The sequence below is a fragment of the Metopolophium dirhodum genome, chromosome 1 (assembly GCF_019925205.1).
Source record: "Metopolophium dirhodum isolate CAU chromosome 1, ASM1992520v1, whole genome shotgun sequence".
Classification (NCBI taxonomy): Eukaryota; Metazoa; Arthropoda; class Insecta; order Hemiptera; family Aphididae; genus Metopolophium; species Metopolophium dirhodum.
In genome coordinates, this window is record NC_083560.1 from 43,343,212 (window position 1) to 43,369,257 (window position 26,046).

General features: G+C 28.0%; 2 protein-coding genes across 2 annotated transcripts; both read left to right on the plus strand.

The window, feature by feature from the left end:
• The first annotated feature begins 467 nt into the window (after window positions 1–467).
• LOC132933865 (COP9 signalosome complex subunit 4-like) lies at window positions 468–8,658 on the plus strand. Its single transcript, XM_061000142.1, has 9 exons — window positions 468–652; window positions 2,238–2,317; window positions 2,440–2,561; window positions 2,637–2,773; window positions 2,876–2,987; window positions 4,427–4,616; window positions 7,957–8,127; window positions 8,184–8,384; window positions 8,455–8,658. Exons 1-9 carry the CDS (start codon window positions 570–572, stop codon window positions 8,586–8,588), a joined length of 1,230 nt encoding a protein of 409 aa, XP_060856125.1. The 5' UTR covers window positions 468–569; the 3' UTR covers window positions 8,589–8,658.
• Window positions 8,659–22,555: 13,897 nt separating this feature from the next.
• Window positions 22,556–24,340, plus strand: LOC132939176 (piggyBac transposable element-derived protein 3-like). The gene is made up of 2 exons (XM_061006228.1): window positions 22,556–22,682; window positions 22,752–24,340. Exons 1-2 carry the CDS (start codon window positions 22,556–22,558, stop codon window positions 24,338–24,340), a joined length of 1,716 nt encoding a protein of 571 aa, XP_060862211.1.
• The last annotated feature ends 1,706 nt before the right edge of the window (window positions 24,341–26,046 follow it).

Sequence of the window (26,046 nt, forward strand, 5' to 3'; positions counted from 1 at the left end):
AATATACACTGTCGTATAACAGCTTCATGGAGACGGCCGTATCGGTTAGAACCATGATAAAATTACGTGATTAATTATTAGGTATTAAACATTATTATATTTTTATCATCGACAGTACAGTTCCATCGTTCGTCTATAGGAGGAGGAGGAGGAGGAGGAGGAGGAGGAGGAGGATATCGAAATCCCGATTTCCCATTCCCGGTCACGCACTCTCAGTCTCATAGTCGCACGGTTACCATACTTCTGCAGATAGTCGCCGATCACGTCAAATCATCGTTCAATCCGTTTATGTAATTTTGAATTTAATCGGTTCGTCAAATTAATTTAAGTTCTAGTCTACTTCGCCTGTTAACCTAACACCACCTGTTCACAGTACGCGTGTTTCTAGTTTGGGCGTTACCGCTGCAGTCGGGTTATCCGTCACAAACGCGCCAGCGCCCCTAAAAAAAAAACATCACATCTCAACAAATTGTCACGGAAAATTTCGTAAAGTTGACGTCGTCGTCGTCAATTCGTCCAAATCTCGTGTTCTCGTCCGTTATTGCACCTTGTACGTGTTCAGATAAATTATGACGATCTCCGTCGACGAAGTCAGTTATGAGTTGCATCTCATCTTTGACTCGTCTTTGTCCGACATTCAACGAATTGAAAGGTAAGATAATATTTTTTCATACGTAGTTGGGAGTATTTGATGATTGCTCGTTTAAATCATCATGACTTCTGCAGATACACTTAAAAAAAAATATATCTTTATGAACAATTTTCTTATTTTGTTCTAATTCAAAAACGAATAACTATAAACAAAAAACGTGAAAAATAATATAAGGCTCCTGATATATTGTTACAATAGTAGTTGAAAAATACTAAAAATACATAGGCACAATTTTATTTTATAAGCATTTAAAGTTGAATTTTTAACAACATTTATCAAATTTAAAATTTAAAAATGTATAAAAGTGTTCAACTTTTTTAGCTAACGATTGGAGATATAAATCAAGGTTCCACGTAAGTAGGTTATTATGTAACCAAAACATCTCAAACAAATAAAAACATAGTTTTTGTTATAATTATTTTATGTTCAAATTTGGACGAAATTACATATTAATTAATAACCAAGAATAAAGATTTTAGTTATTTTTTTGTAATTTAATAATATTAATTCAACTTACCGGCTACTGTCTAATAATAAGTTATTAATAGGTAATAACAATACAATATAGGTATATATTATATTAATATCCACACTGACAAACCTTCTCCGTTCAGAATCGTTTTTCGTATACAATGATATCGTATCATTGAATTAAAATGTATTACTATCTATTATACAGTGACCCACTTATAACCTACTGTACAGCAGAGCGATATCCACTTACCCACCTTTTTTACTTAAATGTACGTAAAATTTTCTGCAAAATCATATATTTTTTGAAAACATTCAAAAATATTTTTTATAAAGATTATGTTTGGGTAGGTACAATAGGCACAATATCTCAGTATGAGATTTAGGGAGGCTGAAGCCTGAAACTATTATAAAATTGAATAAGCTTAAAAAAAAATTAGAAAATGTTTGGGAGGGCTGTTATAGTTGTTTATGGAGGCTTTGTCCCTACGTCCCTACAAGTTGCGCATATGATACGTAAGATTGTATGAGTCTCTTTGTGACAAAACTGTGTTAACACTATAATAATTGACATCTAGATTCTAGATGATACGAAAAAATGAAAATCAGTATCTACGTGTTCGTTTATCAAAGTGTTCGCAATTTCTCATATCAAGATATTCTCTATCACTTATTAATCAACCCAGTATTTTTAAAACTGAAGTTGTATTATTTCAAGATAGTTATAAAAATGGCCAAAACAAGCAATTGTGTCCACTGTCTATCGTATTAATCAATATACCTATATATTTGAATTAATAAAATAGTGTATAAATTATTTTTATCATGTTTATATACCTACTTATTTTTTAGTTTTTTGTTTCCAAAATCTTAATATGTTTTATGAATTTTCACAATTTTTCAAAATACTATAAACATTTAGCTGCATATATTTAAGCATATTTTGACAACTTTTAGTACAACAAGTACCGAAATCTAAATTCATTTATTTATGAAAACTGTAAAAACTTGGTGTTATTTATTCTTAACCCTATCCCCCATTTTATAATCATGACTACGCTACTTAATGTCAATAATGATAAATAATAATAACACTGTCGATCGACTGTTGTAGGTGTAGGAATCTGGTGAACACCATAATTACAACATGGTCGCCCAATTTGGTAGAAACGTTGAAAGAAGTCGTCGAATTCTGTAAGTGATTTACATAATATGTCGGTCTATAGCTCGTTAACACAACGTCTGAGCCGATCCAACTATTGTACCTATTCACTTTTTACTTTATCAACACAACTATTTAATGCGTTCGATTTCAGTTGCTCAGGATGACGTCCACTTGTTCGTATCCCGACAGATGCTTTCCGATTTCTGTTTGCGGATCTTACCCTGGTTGTCGGATTCACAGTCTAAAATAATGGCTCAATTCATGCGGAAAGAAGTAAAGATGACACTGCCATACTATAGATAACTGTACGTTGCAAACAAAATTATATATTATTTGATTTTATTTTAGATGCAACCGAGGGCGGTTCATTTTGAGTTTCATTTGTCCATTGTCTGTAATCATTTATCGTGCATTTACGAGAAAGAGGAAAATTGGAAAGAAGCAGCAAATTTGTTGGCCAGCATCCCAGCAGAATCGTATTACAGGTGACTATCTAAATGTTTATCTTATTGATTTATCATAGTAGGTAGGTACTTCTACTTAAAATTATTGTATTGTCGTATTACATGCTTAAAATATTTTTGAAGATTTTCAGTTGATTTTGAATTGGAATTATATATGAAAATTGCACGTTTGTACATGGAAGATGACGAGCCATTGCTAGCAGAACCTTACGTCAAAAAAGCTTCAGTGTTGCAAGTATGGTTTATACTCAATACAAATACAATTATAGTTTAATGCCCATTTCAGGTCTAAATTGCTTTAACAATAACAACAGAATGGTACAACTGTAGACTAAAATTATTAAAAATTTTTTTAAACAAAAATGATATTTTGTTCGATTCACATTATTTCAGTGATTGAACTAAGATTTAAAGATAGGTAGGTAGTTAAAACTATAAATTAAGATCAAGATAACGTTTCATTTCAATTATTATTTTATGATATCAATATTTAATATTATTTCTGTTATATCTATAGACTGAGTACTTACTATCAAAAGCTAAAATATATTTTTTTTCATACTACACACTTTATATTAAACTTGGAGTTACCACAAATGGCTTTCCCTCCCACCCCCCCCCCCCCCCCAAAAAAAAATAATATGTATTTAATCCATTAAAAAAATAAACTGATGAAAATGTCAACAATTTAAATTTATATTATTATTAATCCTTGGATAATATTTCCAATAAATGGTTTATTTTTATTCTATAAACAATTATTTTTAGTCTGAGTAACTTTTTCAAAACAAGCATTAATTTTTTTTTGTAATATTATTTTCAACACCATGCACTCTACAGGCATCATTGGTATGGTTGTTATGAGCTGTAACAGTAGATGTAGCTGGGTCAATTGTCTTTTCTTTTTTTAATAGCCACTTATGAATTATTAATATTTAATATTTCAATACTTAATTTTTCAAAACCAATAATTAATAAAATATAAACGTAAATTGAGTGAGTATTAATTAAAATAAAATATTGAGTCATAGATCGTAATTAACTGATAGTTATTAGTTTTATTATAGATTTATACACTCTACATAATATTACGTAATACTATATACTGTATAATTAATCAATGGTTTCATTTAATAACAATTCTAAAAATAGTAATATTCATAAAACATTTAAGAAAAGAAATAAAAAAATTAAATTAAATAATAATTAAATTCTTCTCTATCTATTTCCCAATAGAAATTTTTCAAATACTTAATGAAGAAAAAATTTAAAAAAAGTTACTAGTTATCACTGGCCATCACTCACTTTTTAATTTGGTATTCCACACTTAGCATTTCGTACTACACACAATGTTAGTCCCTGCATACTATACTAAAATTATATTATCATATCTGCAGACCAAAAGATGTTACATTAGTGTAAGGCGTACCCAGTAAACATTTATACGAATATAAAACGTATAATATACGTATACATTAAACTAACCCTACGTATATTATATTAACTGCTACGAAACTAATTTTAAATATAAGTACTATGCAATTTAAAATATAGGCATCTATAATATAATATAAGTATCTAAATAATGTTTTTTAGAAGAACCACTCCATTAGTTGAATACAAATAGAGAGATATAATTCTAATTAAAAAATTATTTTAAATATTATTTTTCAGTTTGAAACAACAAATAATGATCTTCATTTAAATTATAAAGTTTGTTATGCACGAATGTTGAATTTCCGTTTGAAATTTATTGAGGCAGCACTAGAATATCATGAATTGTCGAACTGCCAATCATTCGGAGAAAGTGAACGTTTGATCGCATTGAAGAATGCACTTGTCTGTACGATATTATCATTTACTGGTAAGATATAAAAGATAATTTTGATAAAATCTTGTAGGTACAAGTGTTATAAAATCATTTGTTATTAAAAATAATAAGATGTAGTTTAAAATGTATTTATTAGAAATATCTAGGTAATGACTAATTGTGTTATTGGTCAACCATATTTTTTGGGGGAACAGACTAGATAGTTTACCATAGGTTGGTGCAAACATTTTTTTTATTATTAAATACAATTATACAAATTCGTTTTTTTTTTTATGAAAGTATAGGTAATTATTTGATTTGTCCCGTCTCATTAAGATATTATATACATTTTGTTATTGATTTTCGTTATTTTGCATTCTATAAACATATTGTATGTTTAATTTCTTGAATACTACGAGTCACATTTCTTATCATTTATCATATACTTTTTTTTCAATGAGGGCCCATAGGTGAAATTTGTGTGGTTTGTTCTGCCTATTTTGGCCTTAATGTTGCGTGTTGCCGGTTTGAAACATTTTTGAAGTATTTTTAATTGGTCTTAAGAGGCCGCTATACCCGCATGCGTTGTCACCGTCTGACAAATGCACGACATAGCAAAAACAGTTTTTTGTGGTACAACTATGCTCCCTCTGTATTTATAGTAGAGTTACCTAAAGTTCACAACACATGCGGATGAACTTTATCTGTGCTGTAACGTTATTGTTTTTTTTGATAGCACTAAAAAATAATTTTAGATTCTGAGTGAAACGATTAATGTATTGATTTTACAATGGTGTGTCTGCCATCACCTTCTAGGACAGTAAAAATGCTTAGTTTTTCTTCAACAGTATCTTTTCTGATAGGAATGTGAATCTAGTTGGTACTTTGGGGGGGTCAAAAGTAAAAATTTCTAAGTAGTTTTCAAAAGCGCCGTGAAAAACAAAAGAAAAATATAACGAAAAACGGGAATTTTTACGCAAAATCCGTTTTCGAGAAAATTGATTTTGGTGTTTGGTGTAACTCTAAAACAAATGAACGTATATATTATATGAAATTTTCACTGGTTGTTTATATTAGCATTTACTATACACGATAAAATTTTTTTTGAACTGTTTAGGAACATTTTCTAATAATTTTTTTCTATGCATGTCAATAAAACTTTATTTGTTTGGTAAAAAAGCTTGAAAATTTAATACAAGACTCCTACTACATTGTTACAATAATATTTGAAAAATATTAAAAATCCTTAGTCACAGTTTTTATTTATAAGCATTTAGAGTTCAAATCTTGACAAAATATGAAAAATCACGAAAATTAGCAAATTATATTAAGTTGAGAATTCATATAAATTTTCTTTTTTAATCTGAGATTTTAAAATGTAATACAAGATTATCTATAAGTTTGTCTACTTTTATCAAAAAAAAAAATGTCTACGAGAAATTCAAATTCAAATTTTATGAGCGTTTGAAATTAATATTTTTACAACATTTGACATTCACTCGATTTCTCATGTAACAATTTTCTTATTTTATTGTAATTAAAAAACGAAAGACTGTAGATACTTGTAAATTCACTGAATGTTTATATTAGCATTTTCTATACACCATACAATTTTGAAAATAATTTGACTCTTTTTGAACTGTTTACGGACATTGTCAGTTTTAAATTTTTTTAGTGTTTATTCTATAAATATCAATCAAATTTTATTTATTGGATAAAATAGCGTGAAAATGTAATGCAAGACTCCTGATATATTGTTACAATAGCAGTTGAAAAATATTATAAATACATACGCACAACTTTATTTATAACCATTTAAAGTTTAAATGTTGACAAAATTTAGCAAATTTAAAATTTAATAATTATTTTGTAGTTAAAACTTTATAAAATGTTCAACTTTTATAGATAAGGATTGAAAATGTAAAACAATATTCCACGTAAATAGGTTGTATATAAATTACTTTATTCACAATAATATCCTCAAATATACTTTGAATATCATAGGCTGACTGACCGTTTTCGCTCTGAATCGTTTTTCTTATATAATGATATTATATCATTGAATTCAAATTTAACACCATCCATTACAGGGTAACTCACTTGTAACCTACTGTACAGAATAGCGACATCTACGTACCCACCTTTTTAATAATTAAACGAAAAAAAAACCTACAGTTCCTAAACTGATTGTATTTTAATTTTATTTATGCTATCCAAATAATAAAAACGGTACAACAGAGATAAAGTTCTTCCCTATGCGTTATAGAGTTTTGTTAATTATACTATAAATACAAAGGGAGCGTAATTGTCCAGCATAAAATAAGTTTTGCTACGTTGTGCATTTGTAAAATAGAGAAAACGCATGCGGTTATACCGTCCTCTTAATCTGTTTTATTTGATATTATTACTCAGGTTATTTTAAATTAACTATGAATGAGTTTATTGATGCCATTGTTTCATTATATAACCCATTTACATATTTCATCAAAGTGTATTCCTTATCTTTAGCAAACCCATCCGCCCTTTACAGTGTCCATAGCAGAAACCTCCGGGGGCCCAAATAGAAATTCAATCAAATATGCGTCCGAACTAGGACTTCTGGCTTACCTCAGCAGCATACGAAAAAAAAGTGTACTGGTATTCATGTCATTATTTTCAATAGTATTGTTACTATTTCTATCATTAAGCTTTGTAATAGCACTCAGCTAGTGAATTCATGCAATTCATAGTTTATTTATGTTGGATTTTGATGTATATTATATAATATGTTATGACTAGGGCTCGGTTGTTAATGACTAAAATTGCATTAAAATATGCATTTAAAAATGTCAAAATATGCAATTATATACCTTAAACAATATTAAATATAGGTTTGTTTTAACAAATTATATGCAAAAAAGGTTGATATTAATTTTTAAAAAAATTATGAACTCTTTTGAATTTTTTTCTAACTTTTTAATAATTAAATGTTTTACATCAGCACTGTAATGGTATAAATAATAGGTATCCAATTTGCTAACATTGGAAAAGAACTCAATGTGAGATGAAAATTATTGGAATAATGTTTATTGATTAAAAAAAGATATATATCAAGTTATTAACAATCAAGTTAGGAATTTAAAATATTCTCAAATGTATCATATTATATAAATATTAATCTATATAGGTAGATATAAGATTATTTGGATACAATAAAAGTAGGTAATTGTTTAGAATTTTAATTTACATTAATAAGTCAACAACTGCTCTTTAGCACAATATCTGGTCTTTCTAACATTAATATTTTAATAATGGTTTTATAATATTCTGTATTATAAGACTGTCTTATAAGTTATAACACCCCTATCCAGGTTTATGTACTCCAAGTTTTTTTAACCTACGCACTTTGTGGTAGGTAACTATCGAACTCAGTTGCTGAAATTATTCTTCAATGATGAAAGATGTAAACTCTTGATAAGACTAAAAATTCTGAAAAATCTATACATGGTTCGTTTTATTAAACCTAACGAAATAAATGAAATCGAAACAATGTTGATGCCACATCAAAAAGCCAAAACAATTTATGGTAATTTTTTTCAATATTTAACATTAAATCCATTATAATATTTAAACGTCTTGTAGGCACCACTCTATTGATTGAAGCCATAGCGGAACATAACATTCAATCGATCAGAATACTTCATCAAAATATAAAAATTGAATCATTTGCCAATTTATTGGGATTTCATCCATATGAAGCTAAATTAATAGCAGCAAGAATGATATTCGAAGGGCGCATAGAAGGTTCAATTGATGAGGCAAATGGTTTAATAACATTTAATCGTAAGTCTCATTTTTGTTAATTTCATGTACCTACTGTAATTTATGTAAGTAATAATTCTTTTGTACACAGCCCAAAAACCAGACCAATTACAATCTTGGCATAAGAAAATTGAATCTATGAAAACTCAGTTAAATCGTATGAATGAACTCTTATTGGAAAACAGTTCGGTACAGAAAGTTGAGGAAGATCAAACAGATGTTTAAAAGTCGTTATTAATGTACAATTAAGGGGATTGTAAATCGGAATGGATGAATCTTTTGTCAATCAATTAAACTTTTGAAACTGATATGAATTGTTTTTTGTATGAACGTTTTTAAACCTTATGAAATTTAAAATGTAGATTATTCAAAATTTAAATTTAAAATCTTGTAATGAGCCGAATGGTCTGCGTCTAAAAAAATGCCAATATTTAACTATTAATAATTGTCTGTTTGCAATCCAATCCCTTTAAGTATATTATTTTATGTTTACAAATATAATGTTTTTATAATCAAATTGTATGACTAGAGTTTTTTTTTATCAATTTGTATTAACGTTTAATGTTGTACAAAACGTATGCATTTAAATCATAATATTTTAACAAAATACATTCATAATATAAACGTATAATTAATAACTAACCTAAATCTTATCAGTTATTTTTAGTTTTTATTACAATCTATGCAACAACCATTAACAATTGTTGTCTTCATTTTTCAGCTGTTTACTCTATTTATTCACTTATAATTGTATTTTTATTCTATATGATGTCGATATTTCATTACTTGGCCAACCTCTCGACTACTTATTAACACTTTGGGAGCTCTTTGTATTAAATCATCAGTAGGACTCAGATTTTAAAGCACAATTTATAATAAAAAGCATATTTATTTTTAAAAAAGCATTAAAATAATCCGAAAAAATCAAAAATTAATTGGTTTATTTGGAATTAGAATGACAATGAAAAAATTTTAAATTAAGTATTAAGTATTAAAAAAAAAACTCATATCTTTTATGCTAAATTAATATCATATGTGTATGTACCTAAAATCTACATCATAATATTATGTATATGGTATATTTCATAGGTGCACTTTGTCATTGAGTAATGGATGTTTTAATGTGTTCAATATAAATTCAATGATTATAAATCATTGCATACAATTAATGATGATTCTTAAAAGAGAGTCTGTCAGCTTGTCACTTGTTAGGTAATCTGGTCCTGGACGTAGGTCATCATCAAATCTCAGTGGATAATGTAATTTCTATCACGCAATGTTATGACAACGTTGGATAATATCAATAATGGACTTACTGGCACAACCACATAGTTGTATTCCATAGCCCATAGTTAATACCATATTCCATATTGGTATTAATTATCGCTAGTTTGCTTGTTGTCTAGTTAGTTTGTCTAGTTCGAAGTGTCTACCGATCAGCCAATAAAGTTTCCTTAATTTCTCTTTAATATGCAGTTTTTTTCTGGCGAACGTGATGTTTCCAATTTAATCCTGAATCGAGGTGCATTCCTGGTTATTTTGCATAATCGTTCTGTGGGATGATCTGATGTTGATCCAACAATACTGGGAAATATACACTTTTACGCAAAGTATAAAAGGGTGTACTAATGAAATAAAACATATTTTATATCATAAAATACCATTAACACGAATGTGATTGTAAGCCGTTTACATTTTGTTATTATTAAAATAAGGAATTTACAAATACTCAGTGGAATGATAGTTTGGCGGAGTTGATACGCGTTGAAATCGATAGATTTCTTACAAGTAATAAGATCATTTCGGCGTAATTGGTAAACACCCCTCCATAATCACAACCGTGTCTCACGGGAAACGCCAGGAGGGATGGCAATAATATAATATAATCGAACGTGTCCTGACTGACTCACTGATTGATCAACGTAGATAACGCCTAAATAATAAACTATTGAGGATTGCAATTTTCCCGGTACCTATATTATAATAATCTCATAAGTCTAAGATATTTTTCGGCAAGATATTATAGACGGGAGTGGGTAGGTGTATGGTATACAGATATTCTTCACTTGGGTGCAGTACAATAACTAATAGTATATATTTTTATAAAATAACTCTTATATGTTCTCTATAAATGTTTAGGGACTGTTCGAACACTGAAGTACGCGTGATCAATTGTTCGATCAAGATTGAACATAAATACCTAGATAATCGTATTCAATAACACACAAAATACACATTGAAGAATTTTTATTAGATAAAAATAATTTAATTTATAATATAATCACTAAATTGTATATAATATATTTAATTCAATTCAATATAACACCACTCTCTTCAATGGATATACAAAAGATAAAATAATAAGAATACATAAATACTACCTCAAGTCACGTTGTGTAAGCTGAGCGTCATTTAATTTATTACATACGTGACGTACAATAGTTATTATTTTTTATTAGTAATCACTACAACAATAATATTTATTTATTTTATTATTAATGTTATTTTACGAATAACTCAAAAACAAAAACACAAAGTCGTAATTTATTATTTTTTACACCTCATCTCGTCTCAATCGACCACGCGTGGTCTACAAACAAAAATAATGAAATAGCATAACAATATAAATAATAATATAATAATATAATACAACATAATATTATAGCGCATAGTATTGACGACTAGATGGTTTAGGAAACATCGGCTTGGCATCAGGCCGTGGTATTGGTGGCACACTCGCAATCTGAGGTGTATGTTTGGACTTCTTTTTCTTGTGCGACTTGCGTTTGCCCATCGCGTCTTGAGGGTCCTTTGACAGCCGTTTACGATCTTTAGAAGAAGAATGAGAAGGATACGTAGAAGACGTCTTAGAAGAAGACTCCTTAGGAGAAGTCGCCTTAGAAGAAGACGCTGAAGGAGACGCATAAGAAGATTTTGAAGACGACTTTGAAGAAGACTTAGATGAAGACATGTCGTTGGTAATCTATAACACAATGATAAGACCGTAACAATTATGTTTATTTATTATAAACATCAACTTTTTTTTATTTTTGGTAAAATATTAATTATTGATGTACTTATAGGTAATAATATAACGTAACAAAAACACTCCTCCAAACCCCGTGTAGAAAACGCTAATTATAAAAAAAGGCTCTAAAAGTTATGATATCATTTTATAGCTGAGATTTTTAACTATAGGTATAATTTATGTTAAAAAAATCTGTTAAATAATTGATCTTAGTTTGGTGACTATATAGTATATAACATTTAATAAGTATCTAATACACTACCTATGTCAATTATTGTAGACTGTATTATTAATTGTACTCATTATGCTATATTATTTTTACATTTTGAATATGTCACCAAGCTAAGTTCTATTATTTAGCACATTATTTTAATATAAATGATATCTATAGTTCAAAAAATTAGTTATAAAATTATATCACAACTTTTAGAGCATTTTTTTTTATACTTGGCGTTTTTTTACACGGAATTTGGTGTAGTGTTTTGTTGAGATATCACTCATTATTAACACCTTATCATTTTATTATTTTTAGGAACATATTGATTTTATAATATTTGTTTTGTTTCTTTTCTTTTTAAATTATTTTATAAAATAAGTATCAGCTAGTATATTATATTTTTTTTTTTATATTTATACAACAAAATGTTACGTAGGTACTGAACTAACAGAGAGATGGTTTAATCATTGTGTTATAAAATATTTTCATTAAAACTGTTTATTTTTTGACTTAAAAATATTTAACAAATCAGAACAACTTTAAAAAAAAATATGGCAGAATTTTTTGTCCGACGATAAATTTTAAAAATAATCAGCTTTAAAGAAACTGAATTTCTTATGTAAGTATAATTTTACAGTTGATAAACAAAACATAATCCTTTAAAGCCTAAGAACCTTCAAGGGGAATTAAAACTCGTTCATGAAGAAGCTGTACAATTGGTTAATTTTATAAAGGCAAGGTCTACAAATTAAAGTTTAAATAATGAGAGTCCTCATTTAACTTTTCTTTTTCACACAGAAGTTAGGTGGCCATCTCGTGGCAAGGTAATTACCGGTTTATTCGATCTAAGACTTGACGTCCAAATACTTTTTGAAGATATCATCCTTTTCAAGTAACATCCAAATTAAACGACTGCAATTGGCCCAGACGCTTGTGTATTCATATGATATTTTTTAACATACAAACAATTTAAATTTGACACTTCAAAAAAGTTAAAGCTCAAAAACGTTTTTATGTTAAAATGTAAATTTTGTATGTGACATAAACATAACACACTACGTTGTACGCTTTCCACTTCAAAGGAAATTTAAGAATCATAAATATATAATAATAACTAACCATTAATTCTATATTATATTATACCTATTAAGAATCATAAATTTTTTACTTTTTATTTATTTCTATGGTGATAAACAAACCGTCACGCAAAATCGATTGAAAATAACAATATCTATACTCAACCCAAATACATATTTATGTAAAAAAATGTTATTCAAATTAGAAGTTGATAGTGATATTAAACATATTTTAAAATATACCAGATTAATTAATTACTATTTTGTATACCAACCTCAAGGAGTCAAGGCATAAATGTTTTATATTAATTTCCTCATTATTTATATAACCACACTATTAGAAACATGCGCTATGTCATACATATTTAATAAAGCACGTAACAACTATAATAAAAATGACAAGAGTTCATTTTTGAAAAAATTCTAATTTTTTATTCATTTATAAATTTAAACAGAAAAAGAAAAAAAAAATAACGGAAAAACAGGAATTATTATACATTTTTTGATGTAACTCTTAAACGAATGAGTGTATATGCATTTTCACTGGTTGTTTATACTTTATATTAGCATTTTCTATACACGATGAAATTTTCAAAACATGAAAATGCTAATATAAGCAACCAGTGAAAATTCATATACACTCATTCGTTTAAGAGTTACATCAAAAAGCAACATCGATTTATTCAAAAACAGATTTTGTATAAAAATTCCTGTTTTTCCATTAATTGTTTTTGTTTTTCTGTTTAAATTTATAAATTAATAAAAAACTAGAATTTTTTAGATTCTGAGCGAAGCGATGAATGTATTGATTTTAAAATGACGTGTGCTTTTTTTTTTTATTTTTTTTTTTATTTTTGTGTCTGTCATCACCTTTTAGGACAGTAAAAGTGCTTGGATTTTCTTCAATAGTAACTTTTCTGGTAGGAAAGTGAATCTAGTTGGTACTTTAGGGGGTCAAAAGTAAAAAATTCCCAGTAGTTTTCAAAAGAGACGTGAAAAACAAAATAAAAATTAAAGAAAAACGGGAATTTTTAAGCAAAATTTGTTTTCGAGAAAATCGATTTTGGTTTTTGGTGTAACTCTAAAACAAATGGACCGTAGGGACATGAAATTTTGACTGAATGTTTATATTAGCATTTTCTATACACCATAAAATATACAAAATATTTTGACTCTTTTTGAGCTGTTTACGGCCATTGTCAGTTTTCAATTTTTTTAGTTTTTTTTTCTATAAATATCAATAAAATTTTATCTGTTGAGTAAAAAAGCTTGAAAATTTAATAGAAGGCTCCTAGGTTATTGTTTCAAAAGCAGATGAAAAAAATCAAAAATCCTTAGTCACAGTTTTTATTTAAAAGCATTTAAAGTTCAAATTTTGACAAAATACGGAAAAATCACGAAAAATAGCAAATTATTTTGAGTTGAGAATTCATAAAAATTTTTCATTTTAAATCTAAGATTTGAAAATGTAATATAAGATTACTCATAAGTTTGTCTACCTTTATCAAAAAAAAAAAATGTCTAGAAGAAACTTAAATTAAATTTTTATGAGAGTCTGAAATTTATATTTTTACAACATTTGATATTTAGGTACTCGATTTCTCATGTAACAATTTTCTTATTTATTGTAATTAAAAAACGAATGACTGTAGATACTTGAAAATTTCACTGAATGTTTATATTAGCATTTTCTATACACCATAAAATGTTGAAAATATTTTAACTCTTTTTGAGCTGTTTACGGACATTGTCAGTTTTCAATTTTTTTAGTTTTTTTTTCTATAAATATCAATAAATTTTTATTTGTTGGGTAAAAAAGCGTGAAAATTTAATATAAGGCTCCTGATATATCGTTCTAATAGCAGTTGAAAAATATTAAAAATACATATGCACAATTTTTTTTATAAGCATTTAAAGTTCAAATTTTGACAACATTTATCAAATTTATAATTTATTAATTATTTTGTGGTTAAAAATTTATAAATTTATAAATTTTAAAAATTTTTAACTTTTATGGCTAAGGATTGAAAATCTAAAACAAGGCTCCACGTAAATAGGTTATATATAAATTACTTAATTCGCAATAATATCATCAAATATACTTGGAAAAATCATAGGCTGACTGACCGTTTTCGCTCAGAATCGTTTTTCTGATATTATATCATTGAATTCAAATTTAACACCATCCATTACAGTGACCCACTTGTAACCTACTGTACAGCAGAGCGACATCCACTTATCCACCTTAGTTATTATTGAATTTACAGATAAAAATGACTGGGTAAAGTCGATATCACCAAGTTGGGTCGTTTGGTACTTTTAGATTAGACTGTCAAAAGGTCATCTTTACTCTTTCCCAAAAAAATATTTTTTATATGTATAATATAGGTACCTATGCTATCGTGATTGTCTCTAAGTAATCTTAGGCAGCTATCCCATTAGCAAGACGCGATTGACGCGACGAAACCAAAAAAAAAAAAAACCATGAAACCGTCGTACGCGACGAGTTTTGCGTAGAATCGCTCATTCACGCGATCGAAGTCGCATCAACAATAAATTGTGCTTGTATTATTTTTGATAATTCGTCACCAGCGACCAGCATCATCCGTGTACCTATTGAAAATGGAATCGGATAGTTCAGATAATAGTGTGGTAGTGGAGTGATCTTATTTAAAAAGTATAAGAAAAAAAAACGTAAATATTGGGTAGGTACATCCATACTTAGCTTATACGATGATTATTGACAGTTTTTTTAAAAGTAAAAGGTTCTAAATCGCCAAAAATTAAATTATAAACACAATTTTATAAAATTTAAAACGCTCGGTTAATGGAACCAAATTATTAACAATACGTTAGTATGAATAGGTACTAATTAAAATAATCACTACCAATAATAAGCCTAATAATTATTACATTTATTCATATTCAACAGAATTTTACGATCGAGATATAGATTTTGATGTTTAAAGTGTTATAAATACATATAACACTAGGTTAATAAATAGGCTTTTGTACCCAACAAATAAAATGTTATTGATATTTATAGAATAAACAACTAAAAAAAAGGTGGATAAGTGGATGTCGCTCTGCTGTACAGTAGGTTACAAGTGGGTCACTGTAATAGATGGTGTTAAATTTGAATTCAATGATATAATATCAGAAAAACGATTCTGAGCGAAAACGGTCAGTCAGCCTATGATTTTTCCAAGTATATTTGATGATATTATTGTGAATAAAGTAATTTATATATAACCTATTTACGTGGAACCTTGTTTTAAATTTTCAATCCTTAGCCATAAAAGTTAAAAATTTATAAATTTATAAATTTTTAACCAAAAATAATTAATAAATTTTAAATTTGATAAATGTTGTCAAAATTTGAACTTTAAATGCTTATAAAAAAAAAATTGTGCATATGTATTTTTAATATTTTTCAACTGCTATTAGAACGATATATCAGGAGCCTTATATTAAATTTTCACGCCTTTTTACCCAACAAATAAAAATTTATTGATATTTATAGAAAAAAAAACTAAAAAAATTGAAAACTGACAATGTCTTGTTTTGTTTACTGTTTTTAGATGGTATAACCCATTTATAACACATGATTTTCTAACAGGTTTATACAAAACATTTAATGCCTACGATATTTATTTATTACGATATACAGTTGCTCTGTTATTATTATCAAAGGTTCGTCAATGATTTGAATGAAAGTCAATAATTTTTGTAATTTCAAATTATTTAAATTCCAAAAAGGTGGATATTACAATATGAAATGGTAAACAGAATGTTTTTAGGTAATATTTTAATATTTTAATAACACAAATATTAACAATTTTATTTATTTCATAAATATGAGCTTGTGTGCCTTTTCTGTGGTTTTTGTATGTATACCGTATTTTTCCTTATTTTTAATGCATTATTATTTTAATGCAACAATTTTTAGTACATATTTTCACGTTCATGAATCATGAACTTGGCCAACCCTCATGCATTCCATGTCTACGGTGGCAACTAGGGTGCCTGGGCTGCCCCTGCAGTTTTTGAAAGGTGCCGGTCAACCGAGATTTAAGTCAGAAGGATTACAACATTTATTTATTTTTTAAAACTTGATTTTTTTGTGGGTATTGTTATAATTACCATTTACTTACAAAGATTGATTTCCTTACATCCGAAATCGGAAAAACCTACTATAAATATTTATGACAGGAGATGACGGTACGGTACGCATCTAGGTATTATTGATATTATTGTTGTATTATTTTTGATTTGTAGCTAGGTGGTGTAATGAATAATATTTCTGAAGTTACTGTATATTATTATTGTAAATAGATAATTTAGACTTCTTTTATATTATATAAATATTTCATTGTTGAGGGGGGGGGGGGGGCTTAAAAAAATTTGGCTTTGAGTGTATAGGGCTTTTTTCAGTTCACTAATAAGGTAGCGCCGCCGGTTATTAGGTAGGCTGCCCCTGCCGATGAAGTCTAGTCACGCCTATGATGCATATAAATCTAAATTCATAAGTCATAACAATCATAACAATACAATAAGACGTGTGAATATACGAGTACCTACAATACATACCTTATTGTTATTAGAAGACTTTCTTCGACTCCGACACATTTTCTAAAATCTTTTCGGCTAATGACGGTCCAAGCAAATTGCAAAGTTCTGAAAAACTTTCTTTAGGTACTCATTATATAAAATGACTGAAAACGTTCTGGATGTAATAATAGTTCTCTTGAAGTAACATATTACGTATTTCTGTTGATATTATTAGCTAAGTATGGATGTACCTACCCAATATTTACGTTTTTTTTTCTTATACTTTTTAAATAAGACCACTCCACTACCACACTATTATCTGAACTATCCGATTCCATTTTCAATAGGTACACGGATGATGCTGGTCGCTGGTGACGAATTATCAAAAATAATACAAGCACAATTTATTGTTGATGCGACTTCGATCGCGTGAATGAGCGATTCTACGCAAAACTCGTCGCGTACGACGGTTTCATGGTTTTTTTTTTTTTTGGTTTCGTCGCGTCAATCGCGTCTTGCTAATGGGATAGCTGCCTAAGATTACTTAGAGACAATCACGATAGCATAGGTACCTATATTATACATATAAAAAATATTTTTTTGGGAAAGAGTAAAGATGACCTTTTGACAGTCTAATCTAAAAGTACCAAACGACCCAACTTGGTGATATCGACTTTACCCAGTCATTTTTATCTGTAAATTCAATAATAACTAAGGTGGATAAGTGGATGTCGCTCTGCTGTACAGTAGGTTACAAGTGGGTCACTGTAATGGATGGTGTTAAATTTGAATTCAATGATATAATATCAGAAAAACGATTCTGAGCGAAAACGGTCAGTCAGCCTATGATTTTTCCAAGTATATTTGATGATATTATTGCGAATTAAGTAATTTATATATAACCTATTTACGTGGAGCCTTGTTTTAGATTTTCAATCCTTAGCCATAAAAGTTAAAAATTTTTAAAATTTATAAATTTATAAATTTTTAACCACAAAATAATTAATAAATTATAAATTTGATAAATGTTGTCAAAATTTGAACTTTAAATGCTTATAAAAAAAATTGTGCATATGTATTTTTAATATTTTTCAACTGCTATTGGAACGATATATCAGGAGCCTTATATTAAATTTTCACGCTTTTTTACCCAACAAATAAAAATTTATTGATATTTATAGAAAAAAAAACTAAAAAATTTGAAAACTGACAATGTCCGTAAACAGCTCAAAAAGAGTTAAAATATTTTCAACATTTTATGGTGTATAGAAAATGCTAATATAAACATTCAGTGAAATTTTCAAGTATCTACAGTCATTCGTTTTTTAATTACAATAAATAAGAAAATTGTTACATGAGAAATCGAGTACCTAAATATCAAATGTTGTAAAAATATAAATTTCAGACTCTCATAAAAATTTAATTTAAGTTTCTTCTAGACATTTTTTTTTTTTTGATAAAGGTAGACAAACTTATGAGTAATCTTATATTACATTTTCAAATCTTAGATTTAAAATGAAAAATTTTTATGAATTCTCAACTCAAAATAATTTGCTATTTTTCGTGATTTTTCCGTATTTTGTCAAAATTTGAACTTTAAATGCTTATAAATAAAAACTGTGACTAAGGATTTTTGATTTTTTTCATCTGCCTTTGAAACAATAACCTAGGAGCCTTCTATTAAATTTTCAAGCTTTTTTACTCAACAGATAAAATTTTATTGATATTTATAGAAAAAAAAACTAAAAAAATTGAAAACTGACAATGGCCGTAAACAGCTCAAAAAGAGTCAAAATATTTTGTAAATTTTATGGTGTATAGAAAATGCTAATATAAACATTCAGTCAAAATTTCAAGTCCCTACGGTCCATTTGTTTTAGAGTTACACCAAAAACCAAAATCGATCGCTTCGGCCTTCTTCGTCAACCGTGCGTCGTACGTCGGGTGACTGAGGTGGGGGCTCCGGCTGCAGCACCGCCGCCGGACCCACATCGACGGCTGCCCGGCTGTCTCGTCTGGCACACCATACCGCACTGATTAGGATATAAACTGTATTCGTTGTCAACCTAATAAACAACTTAACCTTTGCGGCGTTTGTGTTCTACTAGTCGGTGTAAAACCTACCATTGTTGGCGACAACCACCTACGACTACCTACTACCTGACGGAGATTCTGTCAATCGATTGGTGATTTAGATATTTTATTAATAATGAATCATATCTATTTGATTAACATTTATTATTCTCATACTTTAATGACACCGATTTGATAAAATATTTTAGTTTTCTTAAATCTAAATACTATATTATGATAAATTAAAATATCCCTAATGATTTAAAATTTATTAAATTTGTATAAATAATTTATATAGATTAAATCCTATCATTTGAAAAAAAAATTGTTTCGACGATTATTTTTCCAGTCATTTCGTATCGTTATCGAAGCTTTAATTTTTTAATACAATAATGATTATATAGCCCTTTTGTGCAATAGCTTCATCTAGTTTCCGTCTTCATTAAACTAAATACGTATCAATTATAATTTATAATTATTATAATTATAGATAATAATGACGAGTTACATGAAAATTAATTAATTTAATGGTCCGTTAAAATGTATTTTGATACTAAATTACGTTTACTAAACCATATATTAGCTCACTATTGATTCAATAAATGTTTAGTGATTGAATGCCACCCAGAATAAGTACCTATAATAAAATAATTTTAATAGTTAAAATAAATGAATAGATATGCATTTAATTTTATCGTTATATAGTACATATTTAGATTTAACATAACTAAAGTTTATCAAACGGATGACATTTAAATATAAAAATTATAAATGTCATAAAATAGATATGATTAAATCTTAAATAGCAGAACTATACTTTACGAAACAGTTATTGATTGCACCGAACTTTTATATTTTAATTCCGCCGGAACTTTTACTAAAAATTGATGACCAGAGGCTAAAAAAATCTGTATTTATATTGATGAAACATCTAAATGAGTCTAAAAATATTGGCATCATTTTCAATATCATTGGAAAGAACAACTAATATTTCCGAATCGATTCATTAAAAACTCAACTCACAATTCAATATATTTTTGTTTTTGGTATTGAATTGAAAAATACAAACTAATTCATATAAGAGGACTCGATATAAGAATAAAGCAAAAACAACAATTATTAGATTGAAAATGTTTATAGCATTAACTGTTTACTATAATTAAAATCAAATATTGATAGATTCACCAATATTAAACTGAAACGGAATCACAACTAATTCAAAAAATTACAATTAATTTACATTTTGTAAAATAATGAACCCCGTCAGTATTTGTGTTATTGTACCTATGTATTGTAGTAATTGTATTTATTTTTTAATATTTTACTGTTTTCCACCATACTATGCATCTTTATCGGGCTGTATGTTATATGGAATCGGGGCGATTGTAAACTCCGCCAGAATACCGGTTAGATAAAAAGGTAATTAAAAGGTCTAATGTAAACTCCGCCAGTTTTATTTTCTTACCTTAAATGGGTGTATGTAAACTCCACCAGTTTTATTATGAATATTATATTATATCAATTGTATGCTCTTAGCCGTTAGAGAATTATTAATTTTTGGCTTCATTTTGATATATTTTGTGTGAAATGTATTATTTACTTATAACTATTATATTTTAATGTGGACGATTATTAATTAATATTATGAAAATTATGAATATTATATTATAATATCAATTTTATACTCTTAGCCGTTAGGTTAGTAATTTTTAATTTTGTCAAATGTATTATTTACTTATAACTATTATATTTTAATGTGGACGATTATTAATTAATATTATAAAAATTATGAATATTATATTATATCAATTGTATGCTCTTATCCGTTAGATTATTTTTAATTTTATTTATATTTGGCTACTATACCTAATATATTTTAATGTGGACGACTACTAATTATTATTATTATTATTTTTTTTTATTTTATTATAATAATTATATTAATTTTATACTGTAAATTGATTTTCTTCACTGGCGGAGTTTACATGATCTCAATTTTACCTGATATTTTTCAGTGGCGGAGTTTACATAATCCCAATTTTACCTGTTTTTTTTTTTTACTTGCGGAGTTTACAGTAAAAAAAGGTACTTTTGGCGGAGTCTACATGCGCCCATGGAATCGATAGCCGGCCAGCCGGGACCCAATTGATATTAAAACAGCGGAATTGATATTGTTTGAGACGTAAATAACCCGTCAATAAATACGATAGGTTGCGTTTACGATATAACTATTTAAGATATACCCCTCAAATATTTTAAGAGTAAAACAATTTTACCTGTGAATAGGGGAAACCTAGATAAGATGGGACACCTAACTTTAATTGTAACTATTTAAGAGAGTTAATATTTTATTTTATTGAAAAAACAAAGATTTTTTCTATGTAAAATTATCTGTAGTTACTAAATTTCTAATCAGTTTTGTTGTATAATTATTAATTATAGGCACATACATTTTAACGAAGTATAAAAATTGATTTTTGTCCCATTATGGACCATGGCTGAGATAATATGGGACGTATGTCATTATAATCCTTATTCGTAACAAATACAATTAACCCTTTCACTACCCTTGGGTACTCCAAGGTACATACAATTAGAAGTGTGATAACGGCACAGTTAATATAGATAAAAATTTGTAGTTTGAAAAATATTGTAGCGTAACGTATATATTTAGATTATAAGTTTAATTAATACTGTTAAGTTTCAATAATATATAATTTAAAATTTAAAACGTACAAATAAAATGCAAGTTTTCTTGTTTTTATGTTTTTTTCTGACTATACATCTTTTGATGTAATGTGGCACTAAACTAAGAGATAGTATGTCGTCAAAATAATTTGTAGTGATAAGATAGTATCTTGACAGTAAAATGAAATAAAAATCGGAAAAATCGGACCACTAGATGGTGCGGGTGCAAGTCAAACAGTTAGTGGGTATTGAAATGCCCACGAGTAGTCGATTTAAATAATTACACTACTGAAACAAATTATTCATATTATTACTCTATGATTCAAATGGTTCAATCGATATTATTTTTAGAAATATCTCTCCTACTCATTTTTACTTATCGTCACAGAAAAAAATATTATCGATGTTGATATTTTTTTTTTACACACAAACACATTTATAATTGTATCTGTTGATATTTATTATTCAAAACTTTTTTATTTATATGGTGTCTGTCGTCGAAGAATGTTATAGTCTACAGTATTTTGTAAAATTATTTGACTGTTTATTTTTTATAACTATGGCTAATAAATTAAAACCTCAAGATATTTATGAACTACTGGATGGTTACAATTCTGAATTAGACACATTAGACGACAGTGATGACGAACAAGTCCCAAATGAATTACACCAGATGAACGAAGAAGGTACAATATACAACTCAGCTTATTTTATAGCCATAATATATTATAATAATAATTTATACAATTTATTAGGAAAATTTCCGAATGAAGTTTTGGAAACACTTCTTGCAGAGTTTGATACGACGGAAACATTTTTTGAAAATGAAACCAACGATGAACCAAATGCCGAGGTCGATCTAAATCTTAACTATACACATCAGGTATTGAATTATTTTGATAAGATTTTACGAATGGATGTTACTGCGAAAAATGAAATAAAATGGGTCTCACAACCATTTGTCCCTCCAAAACTTTCGATAGACGATATTATGCAAGATTTACCAATATACATTGACATTCCTTCACCATTACATTATTTCAATCGTTATTTTTCCGATAGTGACTTCGAAAATATGGCATTATATACAAATATGTATGCACATCAAAATACGTCCTCGTGGAAAAAAAATACCGATAAATATGAGATACGAACTTTTATTGCGTTACATATATTGACTGGTTGTTTGCGTTTTGCTAGAATTTCGATGTACTGGGATACATTCATCGGGATAAACGTTTTTATCAATAATATGTCAAGAAATCGTTTTTATTCTCTCCGGTCTAATTTTCACGTTATAGATAACATGAAAATCCCAACTAATAATAAAGATCGATTTGTAAAAGTTCGTCCCATGTTTGACTGTGTTCTGAAAAGATGTAGAGAACTAGTAAAAGAGCGTAACCTATCAATCGATGAGCAGATTGTTCCATTCACTGGCCATTTAAATGTGAAACAATATTGCAAGGGTAAACCAAATCCGTGGGGTATTAAAATTTTCATGTTGTGTGGCGCCAGTGGTGTAATATATGATTTTATTATCTATCAAGGCAGTGAGACCGAATTTTGTCCTCAATTTAAAAATAAATTTGGTTTAGGCGCTTCAGTTGTTCTACAACTAACAGAACATGTCGAGGAAAATAAGCATTTTTTATTCTTCGATAATTATTTTGCTAGTTATAATTTGTTCGAAATATTGTTGCAACGGAAAATATTTGCAGCATCCACCATACGAGTGGATAGATTTTCGAAGCCCCCGTTTATGAACGATAAAGTGCTTGCTTCCATAGGAAAAGGGGCAACACACGAAATTCGAAATGACAAAAATACTATAGCATTATTAAAATGGTATGACAATAAATCCGTTCACATGGCATCAAATTTTATTGCATCTGGAAATGTAGACCATGTTGAACGGTGGGATAAAAAAATTAAAGAATATGATACAGTTGAACGTCCAGAAGTAATACAACTTTATAATAAGAGCATGGGTGGTGTGGATAAAATTGATCAATTGATAGCCTACTACAGAATTTTTTTAAAATCGAAAAAATGGACATTACGTATGGTTTTTCATTCAATTGACATGGCGATCTGCAATTCGTGGTTGGAGTATTTACAAGATTGTAATTTGTTGGGTATTGAAAAAAAAAAGCAAATGGATTTACTGCATTTTAAAATGAGGCTTGCAGACAATCTTATAAATTTGGGAAGATGCGACAATATAAAGCGACCTCGAGGACGACCAACTAGCGCTTCAACGCCATCGCCTTCACCTCCTTTTAAAAAAAAAAAACGGCAAAAGAATCAAAGCCGTATCAAGAAACCCGTTACGATAATATAGGACATTTGCCAACTTCTGGAGAAAAATAGAGGTGCAAAATGGAGAATTGTAACGGCAAAACGCATGTAATGTGCGAAAAATGTAATATACATCTTTGTTTTGTCGTTAACGCTAAAAATTGTTTTGCTGCATTTCATAAAAAAAAATAATAGTTTTGTTGTACATATTTCTATAACTTCATAAAACAAAAAAGATATTTGTAAATATGAATTTTTATTATAATGACTACCAATGTACCTTGCAAGGTACAACCTTATAACTTTTTACCAAATTATCCTATCCTCACGAAACTTGGTACTTGCTATCTAAGAAGTGTATTTATAGTATAAGTGAAGAAAAAATTTTTTTTTTCAAATTAAAACATAATGCGGTAGTGAAAGGGTTAATTTCATATCATGTAGGTGATTAAATGTTATTCAAGCTTAATCTTTGTTTTTGTATATTGTATAAATACATTAAAGACATACAATTGATGTACATAGGGTAACATTTATCAGGAAAATGTGAGGCAAAATGATAGTTATAATATTAAGTTTCATATCTAATGTCTACATGATGATAACTATAGGTATAGTATACTTGCTTGTATAACATTTAGGTACTTTAGAATAATAGCCACTACGTATATTCATACAACAGGATAAACATAAAGCCAAACTTAAAAACTTTAAACAAAAAAAATAATAACCTAGGACATGGTTGCCCATCTTGTTGGACATCTTGCCCCATTGTATTTTCTCCTTCTTACCCCAAACAGTAATATTTTAATTTAACGTGTCTATAATTCTTAAAATAAGAATAGACTCTATAAAGTAGCATTAATCGAAACCTAACAAGACTAGCCATTAAAAGTTATACGAGAGTAATTAAGAATAAACAATTATTTAATTACTTATTCATTATTTGATGATCGCAAAATATTACATCGCATATTGCCGTTAATTTTAAAGCACCCGTGCACCTGCGTGCACACCGTATCACCTAAATTATTTGTTAATATACAATAATATTATTATAGTGTGACTTGGGTCTCTGTTATTCAAAGTAATTTTTTCATGTTATTTACAAATTATAATACTTACCTACCTCCTTATTTCATTGGTAAACAAAAAAGTTACATAGGTACCTATGATTTAATACCTGAAAATGTATATTTTATTATTTTTTTTTATTTTTTAATGTTATTTAAATATTATAATACTTATTTAATTGGTCATCAAGATGTTTTTATTTTTTTTCATATGTTGATATATACCTACTTACCAGGTACAAAATCTATTTGTTAAATTCAGAAAATTGTCTAGTATTTTTAAAAAATTTAAGATAGGTAGTGCCCCAAGTTAGTTTAAGTAATAGATTAAGGGGATTCGATACCGTGATTTTCTGTTTTTGTCTCACACACGCGTGACATAGTATTTTAGATGTGTTTTTTGCCAAACATACCAATTGATCTAATGAAGTGATAAGAATTCTAAAAACAGATTTGAATTTGTCGTTAAGTCTACTTGAAATCGATTTTCCCAGATTTTTTGTTTTTTTATTTTTACTTCTCAGATAATTGAAATACAACAATTTTTAAATACTCTTTTTGAATATGTCATTTTTATGAATTTGGGGGATAATATCAAAAATATGGGAAAGTCAATTTCAAGTAGACTTAACGACAAATTCAAATCTTTAGAATTCTTATCGCTTTATTAGATCCC